Source organism: Lampetra fluviatilis, chromosome 2 (genome assembly GCF_964198595.1).
Source record: "Lampetra fluviatilis chromosome 2, kcLamFluv1.1, whole genome shotgun sequence".
NCBI classification, from domain to species: Eukaryota; Metazoa; Chordata; class Hyperoartia; order Petromyzontiformes; family Petromyzontidae; genus Lampetra; species Lampetra fluviatilis.
The window spans coordinates 3,331,992-3,345,743 of NC_136276.1; the positions used below are offsets into that span (position 1 = coordinate 3,331,992).

A 13,752-nucleotide genomic window follows, 5' to 3' on the forward strand; every position below is an offset into this window, starting at 1 on the left:
AGCAAGTGAATGAGTGAGCGAATCAGCAAATGAGCAAGTGGGTGGGTCTGTGGGTGAGTGAGCAAGTGAGTGAGTGCTCATCTCTGCTGTAGGTGAAATGTTACCGGAGCTCGGAGGACGGTCGGGTGGTGGTATTCCGCGTGCAGTTCCACACGTGCACGCTGCAGGGCAACCGCCTGAAATTCACAAAACACGACCTGGACGAAGCTTGTGCTGGTGAGAACTGCTCACCCCACACTCACCGCACTCACTACACTCATCACACCAAGGCCGTATCCATGGAGTCAACATTGGGGGGGACCAAATCTTCCAGGGGGTCTGTGGGTCATCCCCGAGAAGAAAAAAAAATCTGAATTTGAAAACTAATTTCCTGCCTAAAATATAAAAAAATTTCACTAACACACAGGATCTACTTTTTATGTATTTTTAACAATAATGTCTAATAGTGTAGTGTATTGTATTACATTGTTCTGTTTTTTTATTTTTTACCTTTTCTTGTTTCATTGTATGTAATGGCAGAGATTTGGGATTAATAAAGTACAACCATAACCACAATCATATAAACATAAATCTATTTCATAGCAATATATTGGTGGGGGGGATATTTTGAGCATATTTGAATATTGGGGGGGATGTGTACCCCTCAATATATATTATAACTAGGGCCTTGCATCACGCAGCGCTCACAACATGCACAGCGAGCGCACGTCCAGCTCCCGTTGTACACGCGGGACACAGCATGCATAACACAAAAGAGTCACGCACACACAACAACCGCCATTCGCCACTAAGTGGCGGTGACGTCACCACGACGCTTGTGCCAGGCCATGTGCACCTTGAGGCCACGTGAAGTGTCGAACGCCCGCTGGCAGGAGGTCACGGGGCAGACCCAGGTGCCACGGGTCGACTGACTGAGATGACCGAGATGACTTGCTGATGCACCACCTGTGCCCCCTACTGTGCCAACTTGCTGTGCTTTAGCCACTCGGCGCTCTGCTCGTTGTGGTGAGCGTTGCTCCTCCGCCCTCCGTTGTTGTTGGAGGGCGACTGCCTCAAACTCACACACCACACCACATACACTCTGAACATCACAGATGTGTACAATGCTCTTAACCATGCACACAACACAACCAATAATATCTATCTCCATTTGAGTCAGTGTCCTTCAACTTATCCAGGAGGGAGGTTGTTGAAATTCTTTATCTATTTTCAAGGTAAAAATTGGTTAACCCGAGTTAAATAAATACAGTAAAAAAAAGTGTTTGCAAGTAAGAGCTCACATTTTGTGTATGGTACCAACAGCACCCAGTAGCGTACTTCGTGAATGAAGACCGCAAAGGGTCTTTAACATCTACTCTTCAGACAGCCTGGACATTGATGATTTCCCCTAAAAAAAAATCACCACCGCACGGCTTGTAGGGACTGGGCTGTTGACTATGCTCACCACGCTCGCCGTCACACACGCGGCACATTCTGCAGTGAGCGGCGAACACACGTTAGTTTTTCACTGCGGTGGATTCTGCCTCGTGCTCCTCTCTTCTTTTTTTGAAAGCCGAATTTATTTCACCTCTTGTGGGAACCACAAACCGCCTACGGACATTCCTGTGCGCTCCTTCTCCCAATCCAAGTGCCCTTCGACAATCTCTATATATCGCAGGCAGACAGCCGCTCTTCACGCTTCGTAACAGCTGCCCGTCGTCTCCCAGGCTATGCCAGACTCTAGCTTTATCTCAACCACCCTGAATCAATTTTTCTCTCAACATGTGAATTATTAAGGTCCTCCACATCTCCCTTGTAATGCGACCCTCTCTCTCTCTCTGCTATCTTTCTCTTGTCCATTCCTTTTCAATGCGTGATCTTTATCTGCCCACTTTTGTAAGTGATTTTCAAAGCATAAACTTTGCAGCTCTTGCTGCTAATGCTCTGCTATTGCTGTTACAAATAGAAATAATACTGGCGCTACGTCTACCGCCAATGCATTTAATAATGACGGAGTAATTTTACACACGATTGTGAATAGACACTGGCAGATTAAAGTTGTATGAGGTTATTTCAGATGGCTAAAATTACCATTATCTATATTGAAATGTGTTGGGAATAAAACAATAATTATTATTATTTTATTTCACATAGTTTAAGTTTATTTTATTTTCATCACTGATTATCCATTAATCCAGTTTGCTAGCTACAACAAACCAAAGACATAAAACATCAACATTGCAGAGGAGTACAGACTCCTGAAGGATATTTCACAACTATTAAACGAGGTATTTAACTATATTCTTTGTGTCTTTCGGTAAAGTCACCTAGATAGGTTCAAGGAAAATAACAAAAATAACAAAAAAAACTACGACGTTTCGATCGCAACACAAGCGTTCGTCATCATGAATAAAAAAAAGAGTTTCCTGCAGTCACGAAAGCTTTAAGTCGAGGTATTTAACTGTCATAAATTAAACGCACGCGAATTAAGATTTATAGAGGCTTCCTATTGGGCAAAGTGCATTAAACATTAATTTTCTGTTGTAACTATGTATGTCCCCTTATAGCTCATACCCAGACGGACAAATACTTAAGCCATAGAAATCCATTATAATATTAACCTAATGCGTCATGACCATAAATCACAGAGCTTTTAAAATCCAGAGATTTAATCGTGCCTTTCCCCCCCCCTTATCCTTCACATTCTTGCTAATAACGCTGCAGGATTTAACGTATAACATAAAATCTTATTTGTGAAAAAAAAAACCCCAAGGGTCAAACCGTAAACCAACACCAGCACAGATCCCACTGAAAACAAGCCAGAGTGAGGCGTAAACATTAGCCCGTGACTCACGAGGGCTTTAAATTCCCGACAGTGCAGGATGTTATGTCCCGCTCACCGCAACCCAGCCACTAGCGTCGTCATGCTGGCATATCCTGACTTTTCATGAGTGAGGGGGGAAAAAAAATCATCAAATTTGAGAAGGAAACCCAGGGCGAAACGTAGACCAGACCTTGGCAAATGCTACAGACACCAACTCCCCCCCCTCCACCGTATATAAGCGAAAGTTGTGGTGAGCAGCGTGACCCCCCCCATTGTCTGTCTAGGCCTCTAGGGCATCACAGAGAGAGAAAAAAAACAAGGCTGGATTAACTAACAGGTACTTCATTTGAAAAAAACAATCTTTAACTTAAGTATTTTTCGCTGAAGCAGCATCACATTATTTAACTGTGCTGTGTGGTTTTGATAACTGATCAAAGGTGAATCGGGGCCTCACGATTAGTTCCTCTTGGATCTGTGAAACCACCACCCCCTTTTCCTTATACAAACCGCTACAAGTTGAGCGTCAGCTCATGGTACCTCAACATTGGTGGCAAAGCACGCATTTGTGCATTATATTCGTATATGCTGCGTTTAGACCACTTTTTTTTTAAGGAGAACTTATTCGCAAAATAAAAAAAAATGGAACCTACACCTCCTTTCCTTATCGTTCCCTCCACGTGTAATTTTAAAGATATTCTTGGTTTTTTCGGTAAAGTCATGTAGAAGGGAAATAATATAATAATAAAATGTTTACATAATACCATAAAATTCTCACGACGTTTCGGCCACTATGCAAGCAGCCGCCATGGCCGAAACGTCGTGAGAATTTTATTTGCTTATGTTTAAATTTTATTATTTTATTATTTCCCTTCTACGTGACTTTACCGAAAGAACCAAGAACACCAATCCCTGCAGTCACGAAAGCTTTAAATCGAAATTTTATTTCAAAGATGTCTGATTTGCACGTTAACATTAATTTGAACAAGCTTATCATCATGTATCAGCCATGATCTATCGACTGCTGGATGAAGGCCTCCCCCAAGCTGTCACCATGACTCACAACAATCCATATAGCTCCGGCACAACAGCTGATCTAACGTTTCCCCTTCGTGGTGTACATCCTCTGGGTGTGTTCCCTGCTTTGGCTGCCAGTATGTTATTAGTCACGACCCCTGGCCATCATCATCATCATCCCTCATAGTTACGTGCCCTGCCCAACCTCTCTGTGCCTAACAGTCAACACGATGTCTCTAATTTGTGTACGTTCTCTGATCCACGTGTTCCTCCTTACATTCCTCAATTCCAGGCGCAAACCTCTCCACGCTTGTTTTGTATTTTGTGTCGTTACATTCTCTGCCAACATGTCACGTTTCTGATTCATATGACAACGCAGGGAACACGTACCTGATTTACAGCTTAATTCTTCAGGTGCATATCTTTCTTTTTGTGATTAATCTCAGTGATTCATCAAACCTTCTCTCACCCACCTCTTTATTTGCTCACCTTGATTCCAGCTTGCCTTCAGTAACTGCCTTGGGTATACACATATTCGATGTGCTCAGCCGGTTGTGTTCCTCCCAACAGATATCTTAAATTGGTTGGCAACCTTGTCACTAAACATGATCACACTTGGTTACAAATAAAGGAATGCATCCATTCTGCTCACTCAGACGTCTTGCGTGACAGCTAGCTGTTTATCCCCGCTGAGACAATACACTTTCCCACCAGTAACTACATCTTTTAAAATGGGATTTGCCCCCATGGGGCCTCTTGCCGGCAGGGGGTGCCTCTTTGTCTCCACTCTGACAACCCATCAGAAGTGACAGGGGACAGATGCTATTTATGTCCGCATTATTTCTCCCCCCCACAGTGTACTTATTGGCAACGCTTCTGCTGCTGCTGCTTCTGTAATGTCCACTGCGTAAACAGCTGATTGCACAGTCCAAACACTGCATAGCCCTTGAGTTGGAATGCCAGGAGATGAAGGAGAGCTACATTCCTAGCCGAGCGAGCGCTACGAGTAAACAGCACCTCACCGCCACTTTTAGCCGCAGCCTGATACGCGCACGCTTCATGGTGCGAATGCGCTGCACGCACGAAGGATGTGCGCATGCGCGCGTGTGCGTGCGCGCGCACATTCGTACCCCATGTGTTCACCTGCGGCTGGTGCAAAGTGGAGGGGTGGAGCGGTGGCGCAGTGGTTAGTGCACTGCTATGTTGAACCCAGCGACGTAGGTTTGATTTCCTGGCCACGGCTAACATCGGCAGAGAGTGGTATCAGGACTGGTCCTGCACCACCCCCCCCCCCACTTACCACCTTCAGCAGCACGCACGGACCAGCGTGCTCAAGTGTGGTCAGACAACATCCGTGACTGACGCGGCATGGGACGGGGCTTCATTTGGTAGCGGATTGACAAAGAGCTGTACATCACAGTAGTTATTGTTTATTAGTTGCATGTTACATGTGCAGTGTGCTGCTCATCACGTTATACCATATGTTAAAGCATATGTTCATTTTTGTAAATGTTGAAATTATACAGTAGGTATATAATTACTTAATTTGCGTGTTGATTAGTCAAGCATATTTTTATGCTTGGACTAGGGCATGCAAATGTACTTAATTTTAATATTTTCCTTTAAATATTTAATGTTTCAGTGTTTTTATTTTCCTCTGTCTTAACTTGCGATTTTTTTTTAGTTACAGTTGAATCTGCCAATACATTTTATCCACGGCCAATCAATAAATTCTACTCATTTTAATTTGGTATGTTTTATAGTGATATATATTTTTTATATTAATGATACAATTAACCCTTGTTATTTCGGCTCTGGCCTTGCCGAATTATCCATTATTCTGAATTATGTACAATCGTACCCCCCAGTGCCTCCTGACTCAATGAAACAAACTTCAAAATTTGTTTTCCAAAATTTATTTTCCAAACAAAGTTACACTTAGCATCAGTAACCAGCACTGCAGGCAAAGGAGGAGGATGTGGTAGGCTCCATGTGGTAGGTGACAGAGTAGGTCGTGGAGAAGGCTTAATGCACTTAATGTACTGTATGTTCACTTTATCACTAAATTAAAACTTAAACACCAAAATACACTAACTTAAACTTCCCATTTTTTCACTTAACAATTAAATTATTTGACACTTTTACACCACATTACACGCTGTCAGGCGACATCAGCTGATGTGGCACTGCACTGCGGCACGAACGCTGACCGCGCGATATCGCTCCACGTGTATGCCGAAATTGTACCATTCGGTACGGCAATTCGGCTCATGGCGAATGACTAATATGCTGTATGTATGCCGAAAGTGCACCCGCACGCCGAATGATCCCCAATTACGAATGATCAAATGCGGAAATAACGAGGTTTTACTGTTTGTGAAAAGCATACGGAGTACAATTAAAATGTATGAAATAAAAAAACTCACTAAAGTCTTCATCTTTAGAGCTCTGTACAACCAGATGCCCTGCCCATCACGTGTTTTTCCTTCTAACTCCACATGTTGTTGTGCACTCATTAGACCCCAGTTGAAGTCCTTTGTGGTGTCTTATAAATGACACTGTGGGTCTGTTTATGGTTAACGTTTCTGGGGGGTTTTAGAACATTGTTCACTCATCAGAATGTGTGGTATGGAGACATTATGGACATTATAAGTGGATGAGACAGACGAGACACCTCGAATATCTTTTACGTGAAACATGGTTTCGAACTTACTTGTGTTTATCAAGTAAACAACAATGCGGTTCAAAGGATAGTGAAGGAGATGAACGAAACTGCATGCCAAGGTCATGACCTCACCAAGCATCATGGGGCCCTGCTTGCCTCATGATTCCTCGCTTCAGAATGATGCTTGGTGAGGTTATTGCCTTGCGCTGGTCTGAGCGACGAATTGTCTTGGTTACCTCCAGATGTGCTGCATGGGAGGCACCATGTAAATAATAAATTATGTTGACGATGATATATTTATTGTTCTATGTTTGTATGTGGCACCTCAGATCCTGGCTTCCCAGACTCTGGCCAGGTCGAGTTGCTCTTTTCCTCTGGCCCAGTCCATGATGTTGGTAAGGAAGCAACATACACACACGCACACATGCAAAGACAAAGATCTCCCATATAGCCTGAACGGACTGTCGGGGCAAGTGTTGTTAGCGAGCACCTATGAAGGCTGGCACGGCACACGAGGGGGTGGATGGCCAACACCACACCCGGCCCGCTTTGTCTTTCCAGTCGTGATGTTTACACACCACACCAGGTACTCATTTAAGGCTGATTCGATCTAAGGGAGGCCCGCGACCGGTTCAAATAATGGTCACTGGTGTTGACCGTGAGCTACACTACTGCTCACCATGCATGCAAACACACAAACACACATGCACATGAAGATAACGATCATCTCCTAGCTTCATTGCACTGTTGAGGCAAGTGCTGTTTTGGGCAACTATTAAAGTGAGCTGCGTTATGGCGGTTAGTGCTCTGAGATGCAATCCCCACCACCCAGGCTTGAGTACAATCAGTCGGCATCAGTAATAAAAATTATCTCGATGTACCTGGTGTGCCTCTACCCTGAGTCAAAACATTAACCGGTGGTGTAGTATGTCATGAAGTGAATTAGCAAATTCATGTCGTGACATACAAAGTGCTGGACAAAGCTCACACTATGTGCTGGGCTGCTCATAATCATCATTCATATTCAATCCACTGCTGGATGAAGGACCTCAAAAGCAGCTTCCATTTCTCATGCTCCTACGATTTAATAATCCACCCTGCAGCTGCACATGAACTGAATCGGTTCATGTTCATTTTAACGGCACAAGAATGGACAGTACATTTGTAATTCAACACGAAATATTACTGACGACATGACAGCATCTGTGCCCGTCTTGGTGCACAGTACGGTTCCATGAAGTGGAAACTGTCAATTTACAGGAAATCACGTGACACATTTGAGCAGATTGGGACGAGAAATATAAATGGCTGGAATTCAAATCGACCGTGCCCATTTCTGCAGACACTTGCTGCGTTTGAGTCACGCTCGCTGCTGTGAGCGTCACCCCTCCCACCTCGCGCTAATTCTGGAGGGCGGCTGCTGCCGCCAGCTGCCCAAACAGTGTCACTCTCACGAGCCTCCTCCACAGATGTGAACCCTGACGGCCACTCCTTATAGCCGCCGGTGGCAAGTCCGCGATGGCACACGCACACGCACACACACGCACACACACACACGCACACACACACACGCACACACGCACACGCACGCACACACACACACGCACACACACATGCACTCACACGCACACACGTACACACACACGCACACACACGCACACACACGTGCACACACACGCACACACACGTACACACACACGCACACACACGCACACACACGCACACACGTACACACACACGCACACACACGCCCACACACGCACACGCCCCTAAAGGGACATCACCGTCCACTTGCAACAGATTCAGAATCATTATTTGGTTCTTTCGGTAAAGTCACGTATAAAGATAAAATAATAAATTAAATTAAATACTAGCATACTTATTATTTTATCTTTATACGTGACTTTACCGAAAGATCCAAAGAATAATTCCTGCAGTCACGAAAGCTCCAAATTAAGATTCAGAATCGCCAGAGTTGCGGGCAAACTACACACGCGGTACTTTCAGTTGACCAGCAAAAATGCTATGGTCACTGCACGAGCAATGATGGCACATAAGCACAACTAACAAAGACTTAACACATTCATCAGCAAACATCACACTGCCCTGAAGTTAAATTAATATATAATGTTCCATATTTCTGACAATGCCCCCTTCCTACCTGCTAAAGGGCCATTGCCCAAAACGTCACATATTCATAATAAAAGTTTTTTTAAATTGTAAATGTTGTGGGTTTACTCTCCAACACACAAGCGGTGTGCTGAAGTAGTAACGAATCGGCACGTTTTGTTTACGTGACAACCTTACTGATTGGCTGTGTCGGGTGGTGGTGGGTTAACAACATATTTATATTTAGGCGATCTAACCCAAAATACTTTTTATTGTGAATAACATTGGTCGCGAAAGCCAACGTGTTAAACTGACGTCACCTATTATATATTGTTCCTGTTTATGGCACTACTATTAACAGATGCGTTGAGTTTTGTTAGTTTAGTTCTAAGATGCTTTGCAGTAATCACACAGGTTTAGAGTGATGTTCATGTTACTAAGCTTGTGAATGGATTAACCCCAATTTAGTATATCCTTACAATCAAGTTATGGTCACTAGCTTAGTGATTTAAATTTCAAGACATTATCAAGATTACTCTGCCTGCAAAGTGTCTTAGGATTGCTGTTCATCAGGATTAGATTGCATCAAGACAATCGGGTATATTTTTTATTAAACCGAAACCTTTGAAATTAGCTCTGATTTGTAAAACAAAAAATCAGCCCATAATTATCGCAAAATCTAATATTAAATCTTGACACAATGTATATCAGCAGAATATAACAAGTGGCGAATGGTGCGTATGTGTGCATCTGTAGGGTGTGGCTGTTAAGTGGGTGGGTGTATGCGTGCGTGCGTGTGTGTGCCAGCGTTTCCACGTGTAAACTCGCATGTGGCCATGTGCACTGATGATGTATCCCACACGCGTGCTCAGGGAAAGGAGATGTACCCCCGGGCATTACGGTGGACTGCAGTTCCAGTGACCCTATCCTCCGCTGGGTCTCATACGGGGACCTTCATGCTCAGCTCACTAATGGTGAGCACACTCACATCGACTTACACCTTATAGCTTACAGCGTGCACACACTCTCAGCTTACCAGTTCGGTGGTGCCAGGATCACTACCGCGCTGAATGCATGTGCACGTTTATAAACCCACGCATTGTTCGCTCAAGGCCGTAGACGCACAACTGGTTCATTGTTCGCAAAGCGTGCGCGCGCAGCTAACCGCCGACATCCATACTTACAAATCAATCAGTCGATCGATGGGCCCTTATTCAGATCCACGTGAGGTTTTTAGTTTTTTTGTTGCCAATCAGACAATCAGTGTCCTTTGCGAGGCGGACCAGGAGTAGTGGACGCGAGCACAAGTCCGCACGTGCGTGCACACGCTGTCACGTGTGGACACCTCGAAGCGCGCACGTGTTTGCTGGGCACGCGTGCGCCCGGGGCACGCACGCAGGCACGCACATACACATGGCGCTGGACTCCTGTGCTGTTTGTGGGGTGTGTTTTCCATTGCCATGGCAGCCATCTCCACCCACCCGCGCCCGGGTATCGGCCTCTGAGAAGGCGGCTCCACACCGACGAGACAACACTTTGACTTTCAGACTCACTGTGAACTCTATTGCCGCTATATCCACTTTAGTCGGTGTTGCGGGCTGTAACCGCTAGTGCCATCATAACCGCCGTGATGTCGACACGGATACCGTGTGTTGTTCTCAGCGAGGCTTTGTCCGTTAAGTCGTACAGCTGAGATGTGAAACTTCTGGTCCGTCTTATCTTCCTTACATATCACTTCCATCTACACCTTTGGTTCCCATTCATCTCCTTCTCCCCCAGACACAAAAAGCTTCATAACAACGGCTGAAATTGTTCCACCATTGTCAATGAATCTAGGACTCTCTCAGTCTGTGTCATCCTCACGAATGTGCTTATCTTCCTTTGACAACCCGTAGAGTGACCATGAAGTGATGAAAGGAGAACAAGAGGCAATAGAGCTTAACAGGCTCATTCACGAGGTTTCCGTTGATAAATAAGGAGGAAGAAGTGAACTAATTCGGAACTAAATTTGTCTGAATGTGGACAAACATACCGTGTGCTAGAACAGTATTACTGCCACTCTTTAGTAGCCACGATGTGACGCCATGTAAAGCAGCTTGCATGCTGGTTTTATGTTAGCATCTTGCTTATTACTGTCTCGAATCGGACGGAATTTATCACACGTAGCTTGTTAAATTTAAACCTATTCGCAGCATCCATTATCCATTCGTTTGGCTAAATGTATATGTGTGTACGCTTCACTATGATTTCGAGCAGAGCGTGGTTTTGTACTTTCGTTTGTCAAACTTCTTTTTCACCGTTCGTAGCGAACCGGGCTAATCGGAGGTTGCGGGACATTACGCTTTATTTTTTATCCACCCCGTTGGGAGGCTTAAACAAAATATATCCCACGAGGACGTTCAAGCAATGGCACTGGCCTTGCCAGATGTTTGTCTATGGCAACCAGAGCAGCCAATATGATACACCCAGTCTCTACATGCATGCATTTTGCTGCCCATTATTTCAAAGTCGATGAAGGCCACATGACTTAAGTGAACACCAATTGTAATATAATGCTGAGTTTTCCACCTCTGATTGCTAATGTACCCCATGTTACCCTCAATTTAAATTGCTCGAGATGGCCATGTCTTTAATTTAATGAGCTGTTTCATTAACTAAAAGCATGCTTGCAGTTACAGTAGGACATGTATCGAACATAATAATTGGAAGGAAATATCTATATGCTGTAGTGAAACGCTTTGAAGCCATTTTTTAACGTTATAACGACCATTATGTCACGTGCTTCACCGTTATTCGATTTATCCAATTGGCAGTAATGCTATTGTCGGAAAATCCTACTAGAAGATGTATGCTAGGCAGTGAGATGTCTGACGCAGTTGCATATTTGTCACCTATGAAATCTGGTGCATATATAAGAGCCCCACCCCTCCCACAATATCATGCCCCCCCCCACCTCAACTAATGTAGGTGCCTCGACACTGAGCAGCTTCGGCAGAAAGTGAGCGTGGTGGTTTTTGGCTGGGCTGGGCTGGGCCCCAGATGCTTGCGGGGGAGGGACGTGAGTGAGTGAGTGAGTGTCTCCAGATGTTTGCAGGGCGGCCAAGCTGGTGAGGAGGGGTGGGGCGGCCTGGCTTAGCAGGGCAACAGTAGTGGCCTGCAGTGAGATGCCCCTGCTGCCCCCCCCCCTATGGAACGTGTTAACATTGTTTAGAGTGATGGGGTTGGGACAGGAGGAGATTTATGTTATCACGGTTATTGTTTGTAAAGTTATTTTTGTGTGCGTGCGCGTGTGTGTGAGCACTGTGTGTGTGTGAGCACTGTGTGTGTGTGAGCACTGTGTGTGTGAGCAGTGTGTGCGTGTGCAGTGTGTGTGTGTGCAGTGTGTGCGTGTGCAGTGTGTGTGTGAGCACTGTGTGCGTGCGCGCGTGTGTGAGCACTGTGTGTGTGAGCACTGTGTGTGTGTGCAGTGTGTGTGTGTGCAGTGTGTGTGTGTGCAGTGTGTGCGTGTGCAGTGTGTGTGTGAGCACTGTGTGCGTGCGCGCGTGTGTGAGCACTGTGTGTGTGAGCACTGTGTGTGTGTGCAGTGTGTGTGTGAGCACTGTGTGTGTGTGCAGTGTGTGTGTGTGCAGTGTGTGTGAGCACTGTGTGTGTGTGCAGTGTGTGTGCTATATTTGTGGGCGGCATCTGGTGATGATTAAGTGTGTGTGTGAAGGGTAATGTTTCTGTGTGTATGCTCATGCGCTTCTCTTGGGTGTTTATATGTACTGTGCTGTATTATGTGCCATGTTTCATAATGTGCACATTATATGTACAAATGTATATGGAATGTACACCGTGTCTGTATTGGATTATACTTTTTTCCGCTGTCCATTTGGAGTATCATGTCTTCGTTTGAGCATAAGGCCATTTATGTAATTCTAACACAGGTCCGTACGTCTCACCATTACGTTCTTTGACCTCGCATCTCCTTATCGTGCCATGAACTCATTTGTCTCATTGTTCTGTCATAAAGCTGTGGTATGCTGTGTCCCGCATGACACTCCTTTGCTGTGCATTGTGTTCATCCATCTCCAGCACGTCATGTTGCCACCAGGGCCTTGCGTCTCTCTGCCATGAGGTGTACTGCCCCCTCCAATGTTACACTTGTGTGTGTGTGTCTGTAATCTTAGCGGACCGAGGGGTTTAAGTCCACGGTGTAGAGGAGGTTGTCTTGGCTTTGGGTGTGGAGGAGCTCTCGGGACACGGGGCTGTGTTGAAGTGGCTCGGGGTGGTGAATGTTTTCTATGGAGATGAGGAGGGGAGGCAGCAGTGAGGATGATGTCAGTGGAATCTTCCAGTGAAGGAGTAGTTTCAGCGGTGGGGGAAGTATGGGGGGGGGGGTTGCATCTGGGACCTGTGCCATGGGCTACATCTGGTAACGGACGCACACAAAGACAAAGATCCCCGTATAGCCTTTAAACGACTTTTGGGGCAAGCGCTCTTAGCGAGGACCTATGAAGGCCGGAACGGTACACGAGGGGGTGGGTGGTCCAGCACCACGCCCGACTGCCTTTGTCTCTCCAATAGTGATGATTTACACACCGCACCAGGTACTCATTTGAAACTGAGTCCATCTAGGTGAGGCCCTGGACCAGTTAAGATAATCGTCACTTGTGTTGGCCGTGAGTGGGAATCGAACTTGGGTCGCCAGATTCATAGGGCAGCACGCTAACCGTTGTGCCACTGCTCCCCACGTGACACACGAATCAGAATCTTTATTTATAGTGGAGGAATCCGATGAGCTATGAAGCTCTTTTCACAGATGTCCATCACCCACGTACATTCTGCACCACAAGTACTGCCACCTCAAGCTTGTGCAAAAATGATTACCACATATGCTCATGCATATCTCTATGGGAAGGCAACCATTACAAAATCCATACACACGTGCAAAACTATACACACAAGTAAAGCAACGTACAACCAGACATACCTACATTCATATCATTCATATGTAGGACCAAATAAAATGTCATTCACTGACATGCAGAAACAAGCAGTTATGTGTGTACACACAGATGTATAAACACACTTGTGTATTTAGGAAAATACACATGTACATTCACACACAACCAACCCACACACACACAGGCGAGCAAACACACACCCACACATCCCGGCT

At 45.3% G+C, this 13,752-nt stretch overlaps 1 protein-coding gene across 9 annotated transcripts in view; it reads left to right on the forward strand.

Annotated features, from left to right (window-relative positions):
* Window positions 1–13,752, forward strand: part of LOC144939678 (tensin-1-like) — a 122,148-nt gene that overhangs the window by 68,356 nt on the left and 40,040 nt on the right. For all 9 annotated transcript variants that reach the window (XM_078866717.1, XM_078866719.1, XM_078866718.1 and 6 more), the window contains 3 exons: window positions 93–216; window positions 6,812–6,877; window positions 9,464–9,565. In XM_078866717.1, coding sequence (XP_078722843.1) covers window positions 93–216; window positions 6,812–6,877; window positions 9,464–9,565 — 292 coding nt within the window. The remainder of the gene's footprint in view (window positions 1–92; window positions 217–6,811; window positions 6,878–9,463; window positions 9,566–13,752) is intronic.